Source organism: Protopterus annectens, chromosome 15.part0, assembly GCF_019279795.1.
Source record: "Protopterus annectens isolate FY-2018-M chromosome 15.part0, PAN1.0, whole genome shotgun sequence".
NCBI classification, from domain to species: Eukaryota; Metazoa; Chordata; order Ceratodontiformes; family Protopteridae; genus Protopterus; species Protopterus annectens.
Genome location: NC_056749.1, coordinates 281,055,654 through 281,079,117, shown reverse-complemented (window position 1 = coordinate 281,079,117; position 23,464 = coordinate 281,055,654). Strand labels below are relative to the sequence as shown.

General features: G+C 44.3%; 1 protein-coding gene across 1 annotated transcript in view; it reads right to left on the bottom strand.

Annotated features, from left to right (window-relative positions):
* LOC122789643 (A-kinase anchor protein 17B-like) overlaps positions 1-23,464 on the bottom strand; it is a 699,729-nt gene that overhangs the window by 155,807 nt on the left and 520,458 nt on the right. The window contains exon 4 of the mRNA XM_044057053.1: positions 14,001-14,140. Within this exon, the coding sequence (XP_043912988.1) occupies positions 14,001-14,140 (140 nt within the window). The remainder of the gene's footprint in view (positions 1-14,000; positions 14,141-23,464) is intronic.

Sequence of the window (23,464 nt, the reverse complement as noted above, 5' to 3'; positions counted from 1 at the left end):
ACCAGTAGTCGGACGGCTTACAGAAGCCATTTTGGAATACGGAGAAAGAGTGTGAAAGAATTTAGAGACAAAAATAGCCCAACACCGAATAGTTCGGGTGTTGAACAAGGCACAAAACCGACAGCAACGGATGTCGTGGTCTAGGCCTAAACAGGTGATGCAGTAAGTATGGAAATCTCTGAGGTATTTGCTTTCCACATGCATGACAATTAACTTTTTCTGACATCAGTTAGAGCAAGAAAAAAGGATCCCCAACGGGGTACTTAAGTTTAGAAGACTTCAGGTTAGAAACTCGAAAAATGAAAATTTCAGGTAGCTGCCGACCGGCGCTTGTGGACTGCTTTTGCTTTGGGCTCCCACACGGCAACAGCAGCTGATATTAATGACGTCGACTGCATGTTTTACACCAGACAAACTGACTTCATGGATGAGATGACAGCAGACGTAGAAATCCCAAGACACTGGTATTTGGGCCGACTCAGGGCTACCTGCAGGCAGATAACCCAAGTGTGATGACTGCAACAGTGAAACACGAAGAACATCCAGAGGAACCTCCACAGACAAGGGATCCTGATGGCAAGAGAGGCACCAGACAGAAAATCACTTCTATTTACACATACATGATTTGCTGGTACTGGATTACCTGGCCTCCTGCAGAACCTGAAGCACATCCTCAGAAAAGAGGTGCCTGAAAAAGGATTAAAACCTCATCATCCACAGTGTCAGTTAAACAGTGGACAGGTGAGAATGCATAACTGATCCCTTGTCTTATGTGAGAAAATCCACCCAGTGAGAACTTGACGTGATTGTCCCTGGCCAAGTGAGAAAGGGGGAACCCATGCTGTCTGTGCCACAGGAGTCACTAGCAAGATTTTGGGAGAGTCCTGCCTGATCTTGTGCAAGATTTGTGGTAACAGAAATAGTGGAGGGAAGGTGTACAGAAACATCCCGTTCTAAGGAAAAAACAGGTTATCCACTTTCCAAGCCAGAGGACTTGGGACTCCCAACAGAATACCGGAAGTTGTCTGTCCAGAGTGGAGACAAAAAGATTTACCTGAGAAATATCCCATTGATAGACTATGTCCAGGAACATATAGCTGTGACGCATCCATTCATGAGCTTGTGTGCTGGACCTGCTCAAGGAGTCTGCCACTAGAGTGCGCTCAGACGAAAGGTAAACTGCCTGAAGCTAGATCGCAGACTTGAACAGCTAGTCTGCAAAGAAGACAGGACCTTGTGCCCCCTCGATTGCTGACTTATCCATTACTATGGTATTGTCTGTGAAGACATTAAGGGGCCCAGGATGAAAGAGGGAATGAAAAGCCTGAAGTGCCAGAAGCACAGCCCCCATTTCCTTTATACTGATGTGGTCTGGCCTCTGAAGAGGAGGCCATAAAAGGCACCCCACCCCCCTGTCTGGAGTCTGTAAAGAATGCCCAAGTTGAAACTGAAGCCTAAAAAGGAGAGTGAAAGTTGACAAATCCACCACCGAAGCTTGAGCATGAGACAGGGAAGGAAAGGAACCAGGAAATCTGGGGGTGGCAATTTTGAACCCACACTGCCCTGAGGTACCACTGAAGCTTCCTCATATGGAGCCTAGTGAGTGGGAGCATGGGAATGGTGGAAGCCATGAACCCAAGAACTATGAAAAATTCACTGGCCGTAACAGACACCGGAGGAGGAAGAGACTGGAAAAGAGAGCCTTGGGGAATGGTAGAGATGCCAGTATAAGAATTGTCTTAAGTCTGCAGTGATGAAAAATATCCTAGGATGGTGTCAGAACTGATTTCTAGAAGTTTAAGGTGAATCCTAGACTCTGCATTAGGTAACTAGTAGAGTTGAGATCCTGAAGCAGAGCACTGGGGGGAAGGACCTTGAATAGGCAGAACATTTAAATAAAAGATTTGAATTCCTTGAATCCTGCAAAAAGCAATGACAGGAGCGAGGTATTTGGTGAATACTGTTGAGGCAGCATAGAGGCCAAAGCGCAATGCAAAGAACTGAAAATGCAAGGAGGAGAGACAATTTCCTGAACAGGGGACAGATGGGGATGTGAAGGTAACCATCCTTGAGATCCAGCAATACCAGAAAGGCCTGGAGTAGAAGAAGAAGAAATAATGTTTGCAGACAGCATCTGAAAGGGAAGAAGGAATCATAAGAAAGGTATTCAGCCAGGAAAGATCCAGAATTGGTCTCCACCTGCCCTCCTTTCATGGGACCAAAACATTCTGGAATAAATTCCCTTCTCTAACTGGGCAGGAAGCATGGCTTGAATGGTGCCCTGACCCAAAAAAATGAAAAACCTCTGGGAAATGAGACAGCTGGCTGCTCCCAAAGGGATTGAGAAATTCCTGAAAAAGGAGGAAGGGACTTCCAAACCATGAACTATCCCTGACAGATAATGGACAGAACCAGAGTCTCTAAAGTGATTTGTAGCCAGTTTGGAAGAGACAGGGAAAGAACAAAGGGATAAGGGAACCTGGCTGAGGGAAGGAGAAAGCAAACTGTCAAAATCTGGCTTGTCCTAGAAAAAGAAGTTATGTTCTTTCCATAACGTTCCATGTGAGTTCATCTCGCCTTTGTTCTTACACACTGGTTCGGAGCCGAGTCGGCCACATTCCAAGCTCTGCGGCTAAGAGAAGCTCGAGGCACAGTCCCTATCCCATGATCCTCTCCTGCTAACCCTCAGATCTAGTTTGCTATGAAAACCAGACAACAGAAGACATTCTCTTACACATGCATACGTATTCATACACATATACACGTATATTACCTAGAGACAGTCTAAGGGGACCATGAGAAAGACAACCAAGCACCAGTCGTACCTGTTCTTCCAGAACACGGAGGGGGAAGGAGGGCGGGAATGTAAGAACAAAGGCGAGATGAACAACTCACATGGAACATTATGGTAAGAACATAACTTCATTATGTGAAGTTGTTCAATCTCGCCATTTGTTCTTACACACGGGTAGCGTCCTTAGCACCCTAAACCCCGGGTGGCTCACGGGAGAACATTCCTGAGAACAGTGGAACCAAAGGAAGCCCCGTCCCTGGAGGCCCTGTCCACTTTGTAATGAGTGATAAAGGTATGAGGTTTTGACCAGGTAGCCGCTGCACAAATAATATCTATCGGTAAACGAGCAGCATGGGCTAGGGAAGTAGAAACAGCTCTAGTAGAATGAGCTTTAGCTTTGAGCGGAATAGACTGATTGGAAGATGAATAAACAAAGTTTATGCAGTCCGAAAGCCATTTGGATAACGTGATTTTTGATACTGCAAGTCCTTTCTTATTATCCGCATGCGAAACAAAAAGTTGATCCGATTTCTGGAATTATTTTGTCATGTCCAGGTAAAATCTCAGCTGTCTGTGCACGTCCAATTTGTGTAACATGTATTCCAATTTATTGGTAAGGTGCCTGAAGAAGGTAGGAAGTTCTATGGACTGATTAAGATTAGATTCTGAGCAGACTTTTGGTAGAAAGGACGGATTAGTACACAAGGAGACCGTCTGGGTGAAAGATTAGATACGGGGGTCTAATTGACAGTGCTTGCAGCTCTGAGACTCTGCGAGCTGAAGTGATTGCAACAAGAAACAGGGTTTTGCAGGAAAGATATTTAAGTGGGCATGACGAGGCTGGTTCAAAGGGTGATAACATGAGCTGAGATAGCATTAGATTTAAGTTCCAAGGAAAAAACGGACTTCAAACGGGTGGTCGGAGATAAGTTCCCTTCATGAAAGCTCTACAAAGTCTACGAGACATAATTTTAGAGCCCCCTTCACCCACATGAAAATTAGATATGGCAGCCAGCTGTACCCTTATGGTGGATGTTGAAGCCCCTTGATGAAAAAGAATAGATAGAAAATCTAGAACCTTATGAATAGGAGCAACCAAGGGATCAATACCTCGTTTGGAAGCCCAACACACGAAACATTTCCATTTGCTCTTGTATAATTTTCTAGTGGAGGCTTTGTGGGAAGAGATCAAAATATGTTGTACTGCTGGAGACAAAAGATCTGACCTGGCTAAGCTGGGAAGTGTAGCAGCCATGCTGTCAATTTGAGGGATGAAAGAGAGGGGTGAAGAACTCCTAACGAGTGGGTCAGAAGGTCTGGCACTGGGTCCAGAGTCCAGGGTTCCTCTATTTGGTAATCTTGAAGAAAGGGGAACCAGATTTGTCAAGGCCAGAATGGTGCTATCAAGAGGATTGTCCTTTCCAGACTTTTGGCTTTCTGCAGAAATATCAAGATTAGTGGAACAGGAGGAAAAGCATATAGGAGACCCGGGGGCCAATCGTGCACAAGTGCGTCCCTAGGGGCGGCTCCCGGAGGGGGAAGTAGGGCGAAATAGCTTCTGCATTTGGCATTCAGGGGGATGCAAAAGCTCGCAGCAAGGCTGGCCCCATCTGTGGAAAATCCTTTCCGCTACTTGATTTTTGAGGGACCACTCGTGAGGTAACAGGATGGCTCTGCTCAACCTGTCCGCTATTACATTGGATGTCCCCAGGATGTGCATTGCTATGAGAAAGCGTCTGGTGGACCAGCCCATTGCCAGATTCTCAGAGCCTCTCTGCATAAGGGGCAATACCTGGTTCCTCCTTGTTTGTTTATGTACCAGACCACTGACATGTTGTCTGTCTGAATTGCAACTGTTCCCGGAGGTAAGTAGTCGTGAAAGTGTTGCAACGCCAGGAACACTGCTCTCAACTCCAGGACATTGATGTGCAGGTTGTACTCTATTTTCGACCACTCGCCTTGAACTGTTCTCCCCTGAAAAGGTCCCCCCACCCTATCAGGGAAGCGTCCGTGGTCACTGTGGCTATGGGGGCGAAGCACGAACGGATGGCCTATCGTAAGCTCGTGGCTGTTCATCCACCATTGAAGATCCCGCTTGCAAGACTCCATGAGCAGGATGTTGTGCGACAACGGTAGCCATTGGTAAGACCACTGTGCGAAGAGTAGCCACTGGAGGATCCTCATGTGCATTCTCCCTAGGGGGACCGCGATAAGGGTAGCTGCCATTATGCCTAATACTTTCAGGACCTGTGCAGCGGGGACTCTCTTGTTTTGTAGAAGAGCAGAAATCTGTTCCCTTCAGGCTGAAACTCTTGTTTGGGGAAGCCTGATCAGAGTTAAGGTAGTGTCTAATTCCGCTCCTATGAATGATATATGCTGTGAGGGTGACAAGGCAGATTTTTCGAAGTTCAGTGTTATGCCTAAACGGGAACAGAGATCGATTGTATAGTCCCTGGCTTGCAATAGGTGATGCCTGGTGGTGGCGTTAAGGAGCCAGTCGTCTAAGTATGGAAACACCCAGAATCCTAGTAGTCTCAGGTGGGACACCACTACTGCCATGCACTTGAACACCCTGGGGGCTGAGGTGAGGCCAAAGTGCAGAGCTCGAAACAAAGTGACCGGCTCCCAGCCAGAAGCGCAGGTGATCTCTGGATGGCCTGGCCATTTTTTATGTGGTAGTACGCATCCTTGATATCTATAGAGCACATCCAATTGTTCGTTTGAAGAAACGGAAGGATCGATTGTAGCGTGACCATCCGGAATGTTTCCTTCTTCACGAAGGTATTGAGTTTGCTGAGGTCCAGTATTGGTCTCCAGTCCGCCATTTTCTTTGGAACTAAAAAGAACCTTGAGTAAGTTCTGGATCTTATTTGGTCTGCCAGGACTGGCTGGATGACTCTAACAGCCTTTGTATTTCTATGGCTGCCTGATCCCTCAGATTGAGTGGAATATCTGGGAATCTTTTTTGGATGGGGGGATTGTTTAAGAAAGGGATGTTGTGCCCTCTGGTTATTATGCTTTTTACCCAGGAATCTGAAGTAAGATTTAGCCAGGCCTCTGGGTATAAAGCCAAGTGACCCCCGACTGCCTCCAGAGCAGGACAGCTGGGCCTCCACTCAGGAGTGCTGGAAGGGCTTACCAGGGACGCTATTCCCTGTCGCCCTGGTTCTGCGGACCTCCTCTGCCGCCTGGGCGGCGTCTTCCATTCCTTCCCCCTCCTCTGCCTCTGAAGGGGGTTTCACTAGGTGTGGATTGGAAAGCTCCCAGAGTCTTCCGGAACCACATTTTTCCACCTCTTTGCCCTTTGGGGTATGGTCTAGAAGGGGCGGAAAAATTTACCCCTACGGCAGACAGGGTCTTTCCTTCTTGCTCACACCTACTTTGGGCCCAAACAAGGAGGAGCCATCAAAAGGGGCATTAGTAAGGGAGGACTTAAAGGCTTCTGCAAAGGAGCATAGGCGCATCCAGGATCGTCTCCTCAGAGCGATCGCTGAAGCTGCAGACCTACTCGATCCTTTGGCTGCATATGAAATGAGCCGCATGGATGAGTTAACGATAGAGTTTAGGGTATTGAGCTGTGCTGTCACCTTGTCTGAGACAGCAGCATCTGTGGTACCCTGTAGAGTATCTCCCAATTCTTTGAGATCTCTCTGAAGACGGGTAAAATGGGTGAGGTAGTTCAGCGATCACATGGAAAAAGTCGCTGAACTAAAAATGCGCTTCTCGTACCGGTCCATCTTTCTAGAGTCTTTGTTAGGCGGATGAACAGAGGAAGATGCTTCAGACATTTCTTTCTTGGTGGCTGCCGCCACCACCATAGCATCAACTGGGACTCCCTTGGTGAGATGCGCTTTATCCTGGGGGGCAGTGATGTACTTATTAGGCCTCTGAGGGACTGGTTCCAAGGTGTCAGGGGACTCCCATGCACTTCGAGCTATTAAATCCATTAACTCGAAGGGCGGAGTTACCCAAGAGGTGGAAGGTTGAGCCCCAAAAGCCTTCAGCAACACCGACTCGTCCTCAGTGGGGGCAAGTGACTGCCAGCCACCCCTCTGTTTAAGAATTTCCAGGATGTCGGCAAACGAGACATCCTCGGAGGAGGACCATGGGGACCCCCTCTGGTTCATCCAAGTCGGTGTCCGATGTCAGCGATTCCTGTGGAGAATCAAGGTGCCTCCTCTTTCACAATCTCTTCCTCAGGACTTCATCAGAGGGGGCATCTGGTGAAGCTTCCGAGGAGCAGGGTTCACCCTCTGGGTGAGACTGAGGCTTTGGGTCTCTACGCTTAGTGGGGACCGGTGGTGCAGAACCAGAACGCGGACCTTTCGGGGAGAGAGAAGAGGAATCTGAAGATGTGAATGTCTTAGACAAAACCTTCCTCATGGCCTCGAAAGCACCGGAGCCCCGGGCCGAGGATTCCACCGGTTCCGAAGAACCCGGTATCCTCCTTGGGCCCGGAACCACGGGCTCCGATCCAGAGGACAGAGCCGAACTAATCTGCACCGAGGGGAAGAGTCGGAACCGAAACTTTGGTTCGACCCCCCCCCCCCCGCCCCCGGAACAGAGGAGAGACTGTCAGCTCCGAGACCCCTCGATGGGTACCAAGGGTGTCTAGGTCAGTGGAGCCGAAAGCACTAACGAAGGCTTCGGCTCCAGGGAATCAATCATCAGATCGACTCCCGGCTCCGATGACTCCATGGGTCTCGGAGGATCTATGGCTGGAACAGAAGAGTTTCAAGCTTCTAAACCAATTGGGACGAAACTGCAATTAGTTTGGATAAGGCCGTATTCTCCATCAGCTTCTGCACTAACGATCCACGTCGGTGTCTGACAGTGGTCTGGAGGAATGGGGCGAAGAGTTCACCGAACGAAGGATCGATGAAGTTAGTACCTCTGACATCGGCTCCAAAACCTTGACCTCGCCCCGAGGCAGCAGTTCGATGCTCGGCTCCAAGGTCTGTGGAGCTGGCGACAGAATCTTAACAGAGGTACTCTGAGACGATGTCCTGGGCTGACACCTCGGAAGACTTCGACCCCTTCGAAGACTTTGATGACTGGTCTGCCTTTCCAATGCCTCTTGAAACTCCGGCTTCAGGAGACCTCTCTCAATAAGTTACCTGCATCTTTCCATCATCACTCTGCCACTAAACGAGTGGCAGATGGAGCAGTCCTCCTGAAGATGGAGAGGGCCAAGACAGTCGACGCAGGAAACGTGGTGGTCAGTTATGGACATTGTCTGTCCACACTGGCAACGCTTAAATCCAGATTTGGCTTTTTCTGACATTCCTAGAAATTATAATCTATATCTATATCTATATCTATATATACACATATATATACATACACAAAACTAACCTTACTAAACAGGTAAATATTTATCAACAAGGTTAAATGCTAAGAAAAAAAGTAATTTAAACAGAGATAATCTGACAGAGCCCTGACAGAAAGTTAGTGGCCTAAGGCCTAGGAGCAGCCGCTCCCACAAATTTCTTATCACTAATGTAAAGACTAATTTAACCTGACACACTCGCACAGTAATACTAATAAGAAAAAAAACTTATAATCTTTAACTTTTTAGAAATATATATATATAAATTTTTTTTATAGAAAAAAGGATACTGGCCCGAGCTCTCACTCTACGATGAGACCTGTTGCAGCGGCAAACTAGATCTGAGGGTTAGCAGGAGAGGATCATGGGATAGGGACTGTGCCTCGAGCTTCTCTTAGATGCAGAGCTTGGAATGTGGCAGACTCTGAGCAGAGGGATCGGCTCCGAACCAGTGTGTAAGAACAAACGGTGAGATCGAACAACTTCACATAATAGGTTTCTGGGTGGCAAGAGATTGAGTAGACTTAGCAGGAGGCACATGCTAAGAACCCTTCTTGCCCTTAAGAGAAGGGTGAGATTAACTACGAACAAAGGCAGTTTTGGAGGGGTAGTTAGTCTGAAATTTTGAAATACGAGAAACAAAAATACAATTCAGCTCCTGCAAGGCTTTTCCCTTCTTCTGGAGAGACTCAGCAGCAGCAGATCCAAAAAGATGTTTATTATCCAAAGGAGTATTTAAAAGTTTGGCCTTAATGTCTTCAGACAGAGCATGAAGACAAAGACATGAATAATGCTTCATAACCAAGCCAAAGGCAGTAGCCCTGGAAGAGGCATCAGAGGTGTATCAAAGTTGCATTTGACTGAATAGCAGGCAAAATGAGTAGTAGATCCCAGCTTGGAAAAGGCCGAACGAAGCCTTCTCCTTAGAGTAAGGAAGGTCAGAAACTACCTTAAAAACCTGAGAAACAGCAGCCAAATCATATCTCGTCATACAAGTCTGGTAGCTGATGGCCATAAACGATAAAGTGGCAGCAGTGTAAACTTTCTTCCCCAGCCTTGCCATAGCCCTACTATCCTTATTAGAAGGCAAAAGCATGGTGGACAGCAACAACTTGGATGGCTTGTCAGAGGAGACTGACAATAGAAGGGTCAGCAGAAGGGCATTTACAAAGAAATTTGCACTCCTCAGGCACTTTACAGAATCTATCTGGCTTCTTAAGTGCAGGAGGCTAAGTCAGGAGCTACAGACACTGCCAACAGGGCATCCAAAATAGGAGCACCAGCAGATGATTTGGGTGACTTCATCTGTAGCAGCAGATATCTTTTTTGAATCTCAGATGCTTGAGAAAAATCCCACTTAAAATAATCATACAGACAATGGTATTCCCAAAGAAGCACTCTTCCAAAGGGGAATCTGGTCTGATGGAATCTTCTTCCTCTAAACCGTAGACCGAGGAGGAAAGTAAATGGCAAGAATAAGCCAGAGACCCCCTCCCCCCAGGTCCAGTTCCACATTTGAGGATTCCAATTCCCTAGGCTTCATCAGTGCAGTGGAAGACCAGGGAAGAGCAGGGACACAGACCCCTTGAGGAGGCTTCAAGGTCAAAGCAGTAAATATACCCGAAGTGAAAACCTGCTATTCCCGCTGGGGGTCCTTAACGGGGAAATATGTTTTGCTTTTTGTTTCTTTTTCTGCAGGATGCCCACTCAAAACACCCTCTAAAGGGTCAAACCTTCAGCATGACTCTAATGGTTGAAGGAATCTCACCCCTTACTAAGATACAAGGATTCTCCCTCGGTCCTTCGGATAAGATCAGCAGCGGTTCCCCTCAGCATCAGGTACAGACGATTGAAAAGCTTCAGAGAAATGAGATCCATGCCAACCACCAAGGTACTGGCAGAGGAAATTGATGTAAACAATGGACAGTCCTCTGGGATTTCACTAGCCTCAACAGAGACATCCAGGGTGGCTGGACAGCAGCCAGATTAGACCTAACTTTTTTTGGCATTAATGGCAGAGTGCCAACCCCCAAGACAGGAGGATTCCTTCTCAGCACCTAGAGCCAACAATTTAAGACACTGCTATCTAGGTATACAAACAAGGACAGATGAGTATGTAGGGACTGAGCCATAAACGCCTGGTAGATAGAGCCCTGTGTATGATCATGGGAAGCACCCAAACAAGACAGACACTGGTCGTGACCATCTTTATGGGGAATCTGCCTCCCACACTCACATTTTCCCTTTCTGGATGACATGAACACAAGAAATAAAGGAAGAAACCTCAATGGGGCACTAAAAATATGGCCTGGTAACCAACATAGCAGAAGGGAATTCAGAAAGATACTCAACCATGGCATTTGGATTGGTGGCAAAAGTTATGAGTGTACGTGTCTGTATGCCACCTTTATGCTCTATGCCTTGCGCAGGGAGCATGCTTGTGACAAACAATGCCTATATGAACTAAAGGCTTTGGTATACTGGCCAGATGTTGTGCTACTCTTGGCAGGAGATCCCTTAGGTAAAGAAGAAAACAGGAAGGTTGATAGAATGGTTAAGTGATGATTCAGAAGCCACCTTAGGGAGAAAGGTTGGATTTGTTCTCAAAGTAACTTTACCCTTATGGAAAACGAAATTAGGAAGTTTACAAGAAAGAGCGTGAAGTTCTGATACTCTCCTTGCAGAGGTGACTGCCACGCAAAACAGTTTTGTAAGCCAGGTATTTTAATTCAACCACAGCTGCAGGTTCAAGGGAACACTCCACCTTAGAACTAAAAAAAAAAAAACCTTTTTTCCCCACTAGTTTCCTGATCCATCTTAAACACCTCAAAATCACCAAGTGCTTTGCATTGAATTTTAACCTGTTTTTCACAACAGCTGCCAATGGGGCTTGATGTATCAACATGACCTTGCTCTTCCTTAACCCTTTCTCTTTCCCATAACCCATTTCAAGTCTGCTTTATATGACTCTTGCCAGACATAAGGTAGTTGTGAATTCCCATACCACTGACATATAACGGGGTTTGTGAGAGTCACTGTCATCTTGTATACTTTCTGTAACAGGACTGCTTCTCTAATCACCCTCATTTATGTGTGGCTCAGAGCTTGTTTTTACACTACACTAAAGTTTATACAGCTACAGGCAGAAAAGTAGCTAAATCGCAGGCCTTTGGTTCATGGTTTTCTTTTGTAGTCCAAGATGAAGTGACAGTCTCCTTCCCCCAGACCACATGCTGAAATGTTAAACCTGTCACTGCACTGAGACCCTTACAGAATCAAGTACAATTGACAGCTCATAATGGAAAGGAAGGGACTCCCAATATAAATCTGTTCCCCTCTGCCCATGCAGGAAGATTTATTTTGGGCTGGAAGTTGTAGTAAATGCTCTATTATTTTTGTTTTGTTACTAGTGACAAGTAATTTTTCCCTTACTATGTGCACAACACAATATTACTGTAACTTAAGTTTGGATAACTTTCATTTTTCTGAGAGACAGATGTCTTCTGGCAATATTTTTTTTTCTTTATTTTCCTGATATTCTAGTCATCTCAAGATTTGTTAAATTATAGCAAAGTACTATTTTGCAAACCTGACTCCCTGATACTGGCACAGTAAAGAATGGACTGAAAAATTACTATTCCACTGTCCCGGCAGTGCTTTTTTTTTTTTTTTTTTTTTTTGGGGGGGGGGGGGGTGAACACAACATTTTTGGAAATTCTGTATCACTTGCATTAGTCGTACAAGTAATGCATTCTTTTTGAGCTTATTACACCGTTCTCCAATTCCACAGCAAACTATTACCAAATTCTCTATTCCATGCCCAAGCATCACTATTTTTTCTTTGAGCATATTTTCTTTTATGTTATTCTGCTCATGTACTCATTTGTTAATGTGTAAAAGAAACACTATTCAGCAAAACAGATTCCTTCATAATGACACTACTACTTATACTATGGCCACTCCAAGACTAATTAGGAAATGTCTGCACTTTGCAGGAAACCATACTCGGGAGGGTTACAACCTTCAGTAAACTGTGGAATGTGCAGCATCCCATTCCAGTTCTACTAACTGAACTTGTGATGTCTGGCAGTAAGTGCAAAGGAGTAAACTTCTATTTGGTATCAGGAGTACAGAATCTCAAATTTTCTTTAATTTTCCTGTGCAACTTTGTGCAACTCACTTAACCAGGCAATGCTGTGTAGCATATGGGAATATCGCACAATTTCCCTAAAGGTCTCCAGGACTGCATACATAGCAACTTTTTATGAACCTGTTCCTTTAGTCTTTTCATAGTGATGACCAGCAATGTCACAATACTCTATGTGGCACTTGTGCTCCATGAAGTCGACAAACACATTCGTAGCTTTTCATCCACAGTTCATTCAGAGTGCATGTTCTCCTCTACCACAATTAATTATATGTAGGAGCATTTTAAGTAGTCTTAAAATCTTTCCTTTCTAAAGCAAACATGGACATTGCTTTTACTCCTCCTTGTATTGACATTTTCATGATATTTTTCTTGAAATAAGAGCAGAACTGAATAACATGCTGCATGCTCATAAAAGACATGACAAGTATATCACACATACAATTCAATGGCAGCCAGCAACAAATCATCAACAGATCAAGTATCAAACCTTGCATTAAGAATATTTCATGTTTCAGTACAGCAAAAAAGCAGAGGTTTTATCATTTTTCCAAAACACCTGCATGGATAAAACCCTACTGCTTAGCACTAACTATTCCTGATCAAGTTTTCAGCAGCAGACAGTATCACTAATATAACGAATACAAGATGCAGGAAAAGTTTCAGTACTAAGTGACAGTTTGGGGCATTTCTACTTGGCATTTTATAAAGGCTGACAATCACCAGAGAAACACAATGTAAAAAAAAGAAAAAAAGTTTAATGATACACTTTATAGGTAAAAGCTTTTTATGTAGTAAAGAAAAAATGCACTTATCCAAGCTACTACACTTCGTGGTTTCCAAAGACGTCAGCCTCAGTTTCACTCAAAAAGAAACGCTCCATTATGGTTTTGACAACTGAAGGAAACAGTTGCTCATGGAGTTCCACAACAAGAACATGTGTTCCACGATGACGTGTCCAAAGCAAGCCAGTCTACAGCCTACGTCATATTTTGGGCAGTACATAAGCAGGTGGAACAACTCACTGGACTGCGTCAAGGATAAGTAATGAGGGGGGAGACAAATTCCTCCAGAAATGACACGATACACTGCATGAAGAATGAATGGGGGATGGACTTTCCAGCCCTATGATACCGAAGCAATGAAATTTAGAATTATAAAACTTTTAATTGCGATTGGTCTACTGCCTGTGGCTGGGATGAATTTGTAGGGATAAAAGAAACCTTGTGGTTGAGTGAGTACGTAAGGGTAGTGTGTTCCTTTAACATTTCATCTGAAGACATGTGCATTTCTTGATGCAGAGCTGTCTTTTGAATATGAACAAAGTATCTTATTTGATGTAAAAAGCACATGACATGCTCAATGCAGACTAAAGCTTAACTTAAAATTATCACTACAATAAAACATGCCACTTCAGAGTATGCAGAACAAATTATGCATAATTTTATACCCACAGGATGGACGATATGTGCTGCATACCTCTAAATATGCTAATATTCAGCTAATATTGACCTGCATTGCAAAACTGGTACACATTACTTCTGTAGTCAGTCTGAATAAAAACCTCAAAGGCCAGCAGATTATCTGTAACGTTGTCAGTGCTACTTACAAGTGTTTTGATAAACCAATACATTACAACATCCTATCAGATGTATTTAAGTCTTACAGTTTGGCAAAGTTTGCAGAAGTAAAAAAAAAAAAAAAAAAAAAAAAAACTTTCCACTTCTCACCGTTCAGCAGCCTCTTCCTCCTCTTTTTCTCTCCTCTTTTCTTCCTTTCTTTGTTGTTCAAGCTCCTGAAGTTTTAATCTTTCTAGGTGCCTCTTCTGAATAGCTTCTTCACTGAGATGATCAGTTGTATCAAAAGTTACCTAGCATGCAAAATATTATAGTGTTAATTCCCTTGTGATCTAATTACTGCCTCATTCATACATTTCCAGAAAGCCTTTTAAGCAAAAATTATGTCAATAAAACACAGACTAAACTGCTACATTTTTGCCACTGGTAAACAGCAGCTAGTAAATCCCCCCAAAGAAATACTAGACACTAAGGATGGCAGAGAAATTCATGGTCATTAAATGAAGACACATTTGAGATTACAATTCTATCAATTTTATAACAAAATGAAAAGTTATGAGAATTAAAGCTCGAGAGGTCTGTTTGCAGGAACAGGTAAGGCTGATGCCCAAGAGCAAGTGCCATTTGGCATGTGAAACTTTTCCAGACTACCTATGCCACTTCTGTCCCATAATGCACTACCCCATCTTCCTTCTCTTTAGTGATAAAGATTTCCCTACAGAAAAACCTTAAAAGCACTAGGGAGGTGTTGGAGATAGGAACGTTCTGACAAATGACCTTCTCCATCACAGACCTAGAGGACCATCTGTTGAAGTCGTTTTCTACTGACGGAATTTAAGGTAAAACTACTGGCAAATGTACACTTTTCTTCAGATTACTTTTAGCAACCACCACTGAAACTGTCTGCATTTACAGGCAGGTGGAAAAACTCCTGAAAGGCTATTAAAAGGATATGCAATACCCATATAGGGGAACCAAATCCCTTGGGCAGTATGCCCATTCAAGTGGTTTCCCTATGAGCCTAAAACAGACACACATTTGTGGCAATTTTGGTTACAGGACTGTTCAAGATAAGACGATGCTAGGAGCCTGTTTTGGGGCAAAAGCCCAGCTGTACTCTAAATGAAACTGTTGGACGGTGTTGTCTTATTCTGGACAAAGGAATGCTGTACAGAATGACAGCATATACCCACCACAGCTATAAATCTCTGACCTTTCTCCATCATTTAGATATTCATCTGTTTTGTCTGTTTGCAGATCATATAGCAAGAGGCCTTGGAGTGGTGATTATTGAAAAAATACATTTGTGCCCTTGATGAATACACTCAAACTGACAAGAGTGCCAGTAAAAAGCTAACAGATATGGCTGCTCAGTGTAAATGAAGATGCAAGCTTAGGCCCTGACAGAATTTTTCGGGAACTGTCAGATAGTCCAACATTCCATGTTTTAGCTCTTTGAGAATAGCACTTAGCTGAATTTTAGACCACCAGCCTAGAGGGACCAACCTGGTCAACAAAGGCTAGGCAGACAAATACAATTGCTTAGTTCATCTCCTCCATGGACAACGTTGAGGATGTGTCCATACATTTTCCAAACCAGTCCATTACCACAGACTCTGTTAGGTAGGGGAATGGATAACTAGAGTCTGATGAAAAATTATTTCTCAGGGTTGGGCTACACACCATATCTGCCTTTGGAATCTCTGCTCAAAGAATACTCGTTAAGAACTTAATAAATCTAGCTGCGTTTGGGCAATCATGGCCGCAGAATCAAAGTGCTCCCAAGTATTACCAGCAACATAAGAGGAGAGAGATCACCTCAGTTGAGAAGACTTGACTACCTGCTACCTCTGCTTCAAGTATTGAAACTTCTCAAATTTTGGGTTATCAAGACCATATGGAGGAACGCACCAATGCTTCCTTCCTCAGCTGAAAGATCTAGTTCAAATTCCAAATGTCTTGTCTTGGCAAGATACCTTCTGGTTCTTGTTGGGGGTGGTGACAGATTTAGACTCAGAAAAACACTAAAGTCCTCTTTATAAGGAGGCATCCCACAAGATGGAAAAGAAAGATTTCTGAATGAACAGTCATGTAAAGATGTCTGAATGAACAATCATGCAAAGAAATGTACACTTCCCCTGGCAGAGTTATAAAGTCTTAAGTAAAGCCCAGAGGAACCAAGTCAGAGTAGCAATTCGGATACTTGACAGCACAAGCAGGGAGCCTAGTCTAAAGGTGTTACAGTTCAATTCTAGGAGTCTAAACAAGAAACTCCACTCCTACAAGCTCTTCCCACCCTACAGAATGCTGGCATTTGTGCAGTCCTTGAGATGTAGTTTAACGGCCCAGACAGCATCCTGGCAGTGCAAGGCAATACATGCCTTCCACATATTTAGTCCAGTTACTAAACAGGCAGGAACTAAAGGTGAAGGTGTCTAGATTTACATCAATTCCTCTGCACAAATGCAGGTCATCTACAGACCCTGGAAAAGTACAGTTGTGTACACTTACCATAAATGTAGACGTTTGAGTATTCACTGTAGCAGTTATTACATTAGGGTAATCTGCTGGCAGGTTGCCCTCAGTCGGCCTGATTAACAAAGTCTTGGTTGCTGTCCCTTCTTCCATGTCAGGTCGTCCGGGGTAAAAAAAACATGCAATGGGGAGCAAAATAAATTATATCTATATATATATATATATATATATATATATATATCTATCTATATCTATATCTATATATATATATATATATATATATATATATATATATATATATATGCATGCATGCAATTTAGAAGACAAAAAATATATCTCCAAATAAAAGCAAATACACCAAAAAGGCTTTTAAGCATATAAGGGAAGGAAGAGGTATAGTAAGAGAAAAATAGGGGACTGGAGGGTGGGTAACCAGGACTGCAACAGTGAATACACTCAAACATCTACATTTATGGTAAGTGTACACAACTGTACTAGGCTCTTCGTGTTTCACTGTTGCAGTCATTACATTTGGGTAGAATCCCAAAGCTATGGTTGGGAGGATGGAATTATACAGTATTAGGAGCAGGTATAAGGCCCTGCAGGACAGCAGTGGCAAAGCCTGCTCTGGATTTAAAGAGAGGTAAATGGTAATGTTTGGTGAACATATGAACTGAACTCCAGGTAGCAGCTTCTAGAATGTCTTTGGTAGGAACCCCTCTGAGAAAGGCTGCAGAAGTAGATGCAGCCCTGGTGGAATGGGATCTGATCCCCTTGGGGACAAGTTTACCATGGTGCATGTAGCAGAAACGAATACAATGGCGTATCCATTTTGAAATAGTCTGCTTTGAAATTGCCTTCCCCTCTGCCCCTGCAGCAAATGCCACCAGTAATTGCTCAGATTTTTAGAGATTTTGTCCTGTAAGTAGAATCTTAGTCATCTGTGTACATCCAATGAATGCAGAATCCGCTCACACTTGTTCTGTGGATTTGGGAAGAAGGCAGGCAGATGAATGGTCTGATTAAAAGCCACACTAGATACCACTTTAGGAATAAAGGATGGATTAGTCCCGAGAGCCACCCTGTCTGGCTAAAATATAATACAAGGCTCCACTGCCATGAGAGCCTATAGTTCTGAAATCCTTCTAGCTGACTTGACTGCTAAAAGAAAAGCTGTCTTCCAAGAGAAAAATTTTAGGTCTGCAGTAGCAGCTGGCAAAAAGGAGGTAGAGTGAGTTGTTCCAACACAAAATTGAGGTCCCATGCAGGAGTTGGTGCTCTCCTGGGAGATTTTAAATTTTTGGCCCCTCCGAGGTACTGCTTTAGCAGGGGATGAGAAAAGAGGGGAGGCTCTGTTGTAATGAGCTGAAATGGCAGAGGCATGGATTTTGATGAAAGAAAAAAATAGGCCCTTGTGAAGCATCACAGCTAAAAATTGCAGAATCTGAGGAATATTGGGCATTGCTGTGCTTATTCCTTGTGCTTGGTTCCAGGCACAGTATCTTTTCCATTTGTCAGCATAAGATTTTCTAGTACTAGGCCTTTTAGCATCCAAAATGACATTCATCACAGGTTTGCTGAGAGATGCAACTGGTGAAATTAGTTGATTAGCCATACTGCAAGATTTGGAGCGGAGTGTGCAGAATTTGATAGTTCTGCTGAGACGGTAGGTAAGAAGTCTGAGGCAGGTACCACAGAGGAAGGTTTGACATATTGCGTAGGAGCGGGTACCAGTGTTGGCGAGGCCAGTCTGGAGCAATCAGAATCATTTTTGGTTTTTCCTGTCTGACTTTTAGTAAGATCTTGGAGAGCAGAGGCAGAGGGGGAAAGGCATAGACATAGGTTTTTCCAGCTGAAGGATACAGCATCCACTTTCCAAGCTTTTTTGTGATGAATTATTGTGCAGAAATTGTCCAACTGATAGATCTTTTTACCTCACCCCAAAACTATGTCTGGGCTCCCCCATTGGCGTGTTAACATGCTGTAGATTTGTGGATCCAGTTTCCATTCATGTGGGTCCATGAGACTTCTGCTTAGTTCATCTGCCAGAGTATTTTGCTTTCCTGGCTGGAACTGAGCTTGTAGATGTATTCGATAAGTCAAGGCCGTGTTCCACAAAGCCATGGCTAGTCTGCAAAGGGGGTAAGAATGTGTACCCCTCTGCCTGTTTATGTACCACATGACTGTGGTGTCTGTAGTTATCAGTAGCGGTCCTGGATGAAGATAGTCCTTGACGGCTGTCAGAGTATTCTGTACAGCTAGCATCTCTTTCTCGTTATGTAGGTGCATTTGATTTGGGCTCCATTGGCCCTGAATGCATCTCCCTGCCAGATGCGCCCCCAAGCATAATCTGATGAGTCTGTAGTCAGGGTTTGGGTAGCAGGTAGTGGAATGAATGACAGTCCCTTGTTTTGGTGACAGGCCTCTGCCCACCATAGGAACTCTTTCTGCAGGCAAGGAATGATAGGAATCATTGTTTCCAGGCTGCGACAATGTTGACTCCATAAGCTTTTTAGGTACCATTGAAGTGTCCTCATATGCAGTCTTGCATATGGCATTATTAGAAAGCAGGAAGCCATGAACCCCAAAGGCCTGCAGAATTTGCCTTGCAGATATAGCTGGGTTTTTGTGGCCACTTATTTGAAGTCCTTCATTAATTGAATTTGTTTTTCTGGCGTAAGATAAGTCATCTGGGCAGTTGTATTCAAGCTTGCACCCAAGAATGTAATTTGAGAGGATACCAGTTGCGATTTCTTTTCGTTTAAGGTGTACCTTAGACATGTTCTAAGCCTTTTCACAAACACCAGATGTTTTAGAAGAGTGTCTAATTCAGGCAGAAAACAAGGACAATTGTCCAGGTAAGGATAAATTTGAATGTTTCTTTGTCTGCAAAATGCAATTACTTGAGGAAGGCACTTTGTGAAGACCCTGTGTGCAGTAGATAAGCCAAAGGGCAGTGCAGAGAACTGGTAATGCAAATAGCCTGCTTTGAAGTGGAGGTATCTTCTGCAAGATTCTCTGATTGGGATATGCAGGTAAGCCTCAAGTCTAGAGTTACCAGCCAGGCATCCTTGCCTAGCATAGGCAGTAACTGTTGTAGAGTCAGCATCTTGAATTTTGGAATGTCCAGAAATTTAGAATGGATAAGTCCAGAACTGGACGCCATGATTTGTCTTTTGTGGGTACCAAGAAAGGTCGAATAAAAATCTTGTCCCGTTTCCTTTTCTGGTACTGGTTGAATAGCCCCCAAATTCATGAGGGACATAACTTGCATCTGGGCCTCTGCCCACTGATTTGGAGGCAGATCTGGCCATCCGTTTGGGATTGGCAATGTGTGGAAATGAAATCTGTACCCCTGGGATACTATATTTAAAAAACACCTGTCCTGGGTAATTAGTTGCCAATTTCTTGCATGAAGTGCCAGTTTTCCCCCCAAAGGAGCGACTAAAAGATAAGTGCTTGGTGTCTGCAGAGGAAAGTCATTGAGACTGTTTACCATAGGAAGGTGCGTTGTTACATCCAGATTTGGAGGTGGAGGCACCCCCCATTGTTTTGTTCTACAACTTCCTTGTGCCTGAAACCTGGAGCCTTTGGAGTGCCTGGGTTTGACCTGAGCAGCTCTGGTGGGTACTGGAAAGGACCAATTCTTAGTAGGCCAGTGCCTACTGAACCTGGGTGGCTGCACTTGCAGGAAATCTTTTACAGTTTGCATAGATTTAGCTTTATCTTCCATCTTTTTTCAAAACTTCTTCTGCCTTATTACCAAATAGATTGTCCTGTTGTAAAGGAGCATCCAACAATTTTGCTTTAACATGATCAGGCAGATTTTTCTTCTTGAGCCAAGCATGCCTTCTTATCACAGATCCAGTTGCAGCGGCCCTGCAAGAAACCTCCAAGGAATCAAAACCACATCGCAAAGTATGCTTTCCAACTTGTTCAGATGAACGCAATAAATCCTGCAACTCTATTTTCCACACAATCAGAAATCATCATCATTTTCTGTTTAAGCCCATGACATGCTGCCACTATTTAAGCATATGAAATTGACAGTTTAAAGCCCGGATTGCCAAGATTGCTGACTTGTAAACCTTCTTACCCCATCTATCCAACGCCCTGGAGTCTTTATCAGAAGGGGTAGGATTTTTAGCAGTAGAAGCCTCAACGCCCTTGGGACCCTGAGAAATGGTTTCAGGGTCAGCAGTAGGGTTTTTAAAAAGGAATTTGTGGGAGTCAGGAACCCTGTAATATCTGTCTGGCATACTAGGAGCCGGAGGCAGGGAATCAGGAGCCATGCTGGATTCTGAGAAATCATCAACAATGTCTAGAACAGGAGGTATAGCCAAAGGTCTATGCTGAGGAAGAAGGAACTCCCTAAGCCTCTTTTTAGATTCTGAGAAATCCTGACTCTCTCATGGTTCCCTTAAGGTATGCAAAGTTTCTCCAAAAGAAAAATCATTAGGAAGAGAAGTAGAAGGGATGGAATCTTCTGCATTAGAGTCCTCATAAGGTGGAATAGATAATCCCTGATCAGAAGAGGAAACAGAAGAAATAGAAACCTAGGTCTCTTAGCAGGAGGGGGATGGGAACCCCTGATCACGGTAATTAAATCCTCAGCCATATTGATCCTTTGTTTTTTAGGCACAAGGGCCTGTGCACGTGGCCCAAGCGTCAGTTTTTTTAGACATAGAAGTTGATTTTGGCTTAGGTTTTGAAGAGGGCATCTGTTTAATATACAAATCTTTAAGCCTGAAAACACCCTCAGAAGCTGGTGCCTGCTCAGCGGCTCCAGACCCATCTAAGGTAGAGACATCCGCGGGTTCATATAAGTATCTCGTGGCATATCGGACTCCGAATGGGTCTCAGTAGAGGCCTGCGAATCAAAAGTACCAAGTATCAGGGGCTGCGAAAGTGCCTCACTGAGTACCGGCGACTGGCTTAGGAGAAGCTTCATCGTTTTTTGACCTCAATGGTCTGTCTCTGTCTTTTTCTTTGCGTTTTTTGTGTATTCCAGTAGTGGGATTGCCAACTGACATTTCTGGATAGTTAAATCTTGAGCCAAAATATTCTGAAGCAAAAATATACCGACTCTTAATGGAGAAGGATAGGCCCTCTGTGGAGTAGCTCTGCTAGGTAATCCAGGATTAGAGGTAAGGAGGGCACTGTTGTGTCCTTTCCTTTAGACTGAATCCAACAATATCTTTTCCACTTTTCGGCATAGGATTTCCTAGTACTAGGCCTTCTGGGTTCAAGAATTATGTCCAGCACCTGTTTGCTTAGGGTTGCTGTTGGAGTAATTCAAAGAATAAGCCAGGCTGCAAGGTTTAGGGTTTGCAATTGTGTATGCAAAAATCTGTCCCTCCTGCTGAAACAGCAGGGTAGGAAGTCTGGTGTAGGTGCCAGGGTAGCACCATTGTCAGGCTGCGCAGGAGTGGGTACCAGTGCTGGTATGGCCAGTCTGGGGCAATCAGAATTGTCCTTGGCCTGTCTTGTTTTACCTTGACTAGTACGCTTGAGAGAAGGGGCAGAGGGGGAAAGGTATAGACTGAGAGGTTTTCCATTGAAAGGATAGGACATCCACCTTCCAGGCCCTGCTGTGAGGGTTCCTGGTGCAGTATTTGCTTAACTGGTGGTACTCAGGGGAGGCAGAGATCCACCTCTGATGTCCCCCACCTCTGGATCAGAAGGTTGAAGGTGTTGGGCTCCAATTTCCACTCATGTGGGTCTAGCAGATTTCTGCTTAAGTCGTCTGCCAGTGAATTTTGTTTGCCTGACAGGAATTGAGCTTGTAGATGGACTTGGCTGCTCAAGGCCATGTTGCACAGGGCCATGGCTAACCTGCAGAGTGGGTAAGAATGGGTTCCCCCCTACTTGTTTATGTATAACTGTGGTGTTGTCTTTTTATCAGCAGTTGTCCTGGAAGGATTAGGTATCTGAAAGCTGTCACAGCATTCTGTACAGCTACCATCTCTTTTTAATTGATGTGCAGGAGAATCTGCCTTGGGCTCCAGTGGCCCTGAATGCATCTGCCGGCCATGAGAGCCCCCCATGCATAGTCTGATGTGTCTGTGGTCAGGGTTTGGGCAGTGTGGGGTTGAGTGAAATGCAGTTCCTTGTTGTAGTTGCATGCTTCTGCCCACCAAAGGAACTCTGCCCTTAGACAAGGTAAGATAGGAATGACTGTTTCAAGGTCCTGAGAATGCTGGCACCAAAGACGCAAGTACCATTGACGTTTCCTCATATGCAGTTTTGCATATGGAATTAGCAGAACACATGAGGCCATGAACCCTAGGGCTTGCAGTATTTTTCTTGCAGATAGCTGGGTTCTGGTGGCCATTTGTTTGAAGTAATCTGTCAGCTAGACCTGTTTTTCTGAAGTGAGAAATGCCATCTGGGAAGTTGTCTCCAAGGTTGTTCCCAGGAATACAATCTTTTGACTGGGTACCAGTTGAGATTTCTTTTTGTTGATGGTGTACCCCAATTAAGTGAGAAGACTTTTTACAAATGCCAGGTGCTGAAGCAGCAATTCCTGTCCGCCTGAGTCGTCCAAATATGGGTAAACTTGGATATTTCTCTGCCTGCAGTATGCAACGGCTGGAGCCAGGCATTTTGTGAATACCCTGGGCGTAGTAGATAAGCCAAAGGGAAGTGCAGAGAACTTATAGTGCATAGATCCTGCCCTGAAACGCAAACATGTCCTGCATGACTCCCTTATGGGAATGTGCAGATAAGCTTTTTTAAGTCTAGAGTGACTAACCAGGCATCCTTGGCTAGCACAGGGAGAAGCTGTTGCAGGGTACGCATCTTGAATTCTGGGACCACCAGGAAGGTGTTGAGAACTGAAAGATCCAGGATTGGGTGCCAAGAGCCCTCTTTTCTGAGCACCAGGAAGTCTGGAGTAAAAACCCTGACCTTTGTTCTACTGGAACAGGCTTAATAGCTCTGATATTGAGCAGGGAAGGGGCTTGTTTTTGAGCCTCTGCCCACTGGTTTGGAGGAAGGTCTAGAAACCCACTTGGGGTTGGCAGTGAATGGAAATAGAATTTGTACCCCTGGGATACAATGCTGAGGACCGGTCCTGACTGATGGACATCCAGTTTTTTGCATGAAGTGCAAGTTTTCCTCCTAATGGCACAAGCACTTGG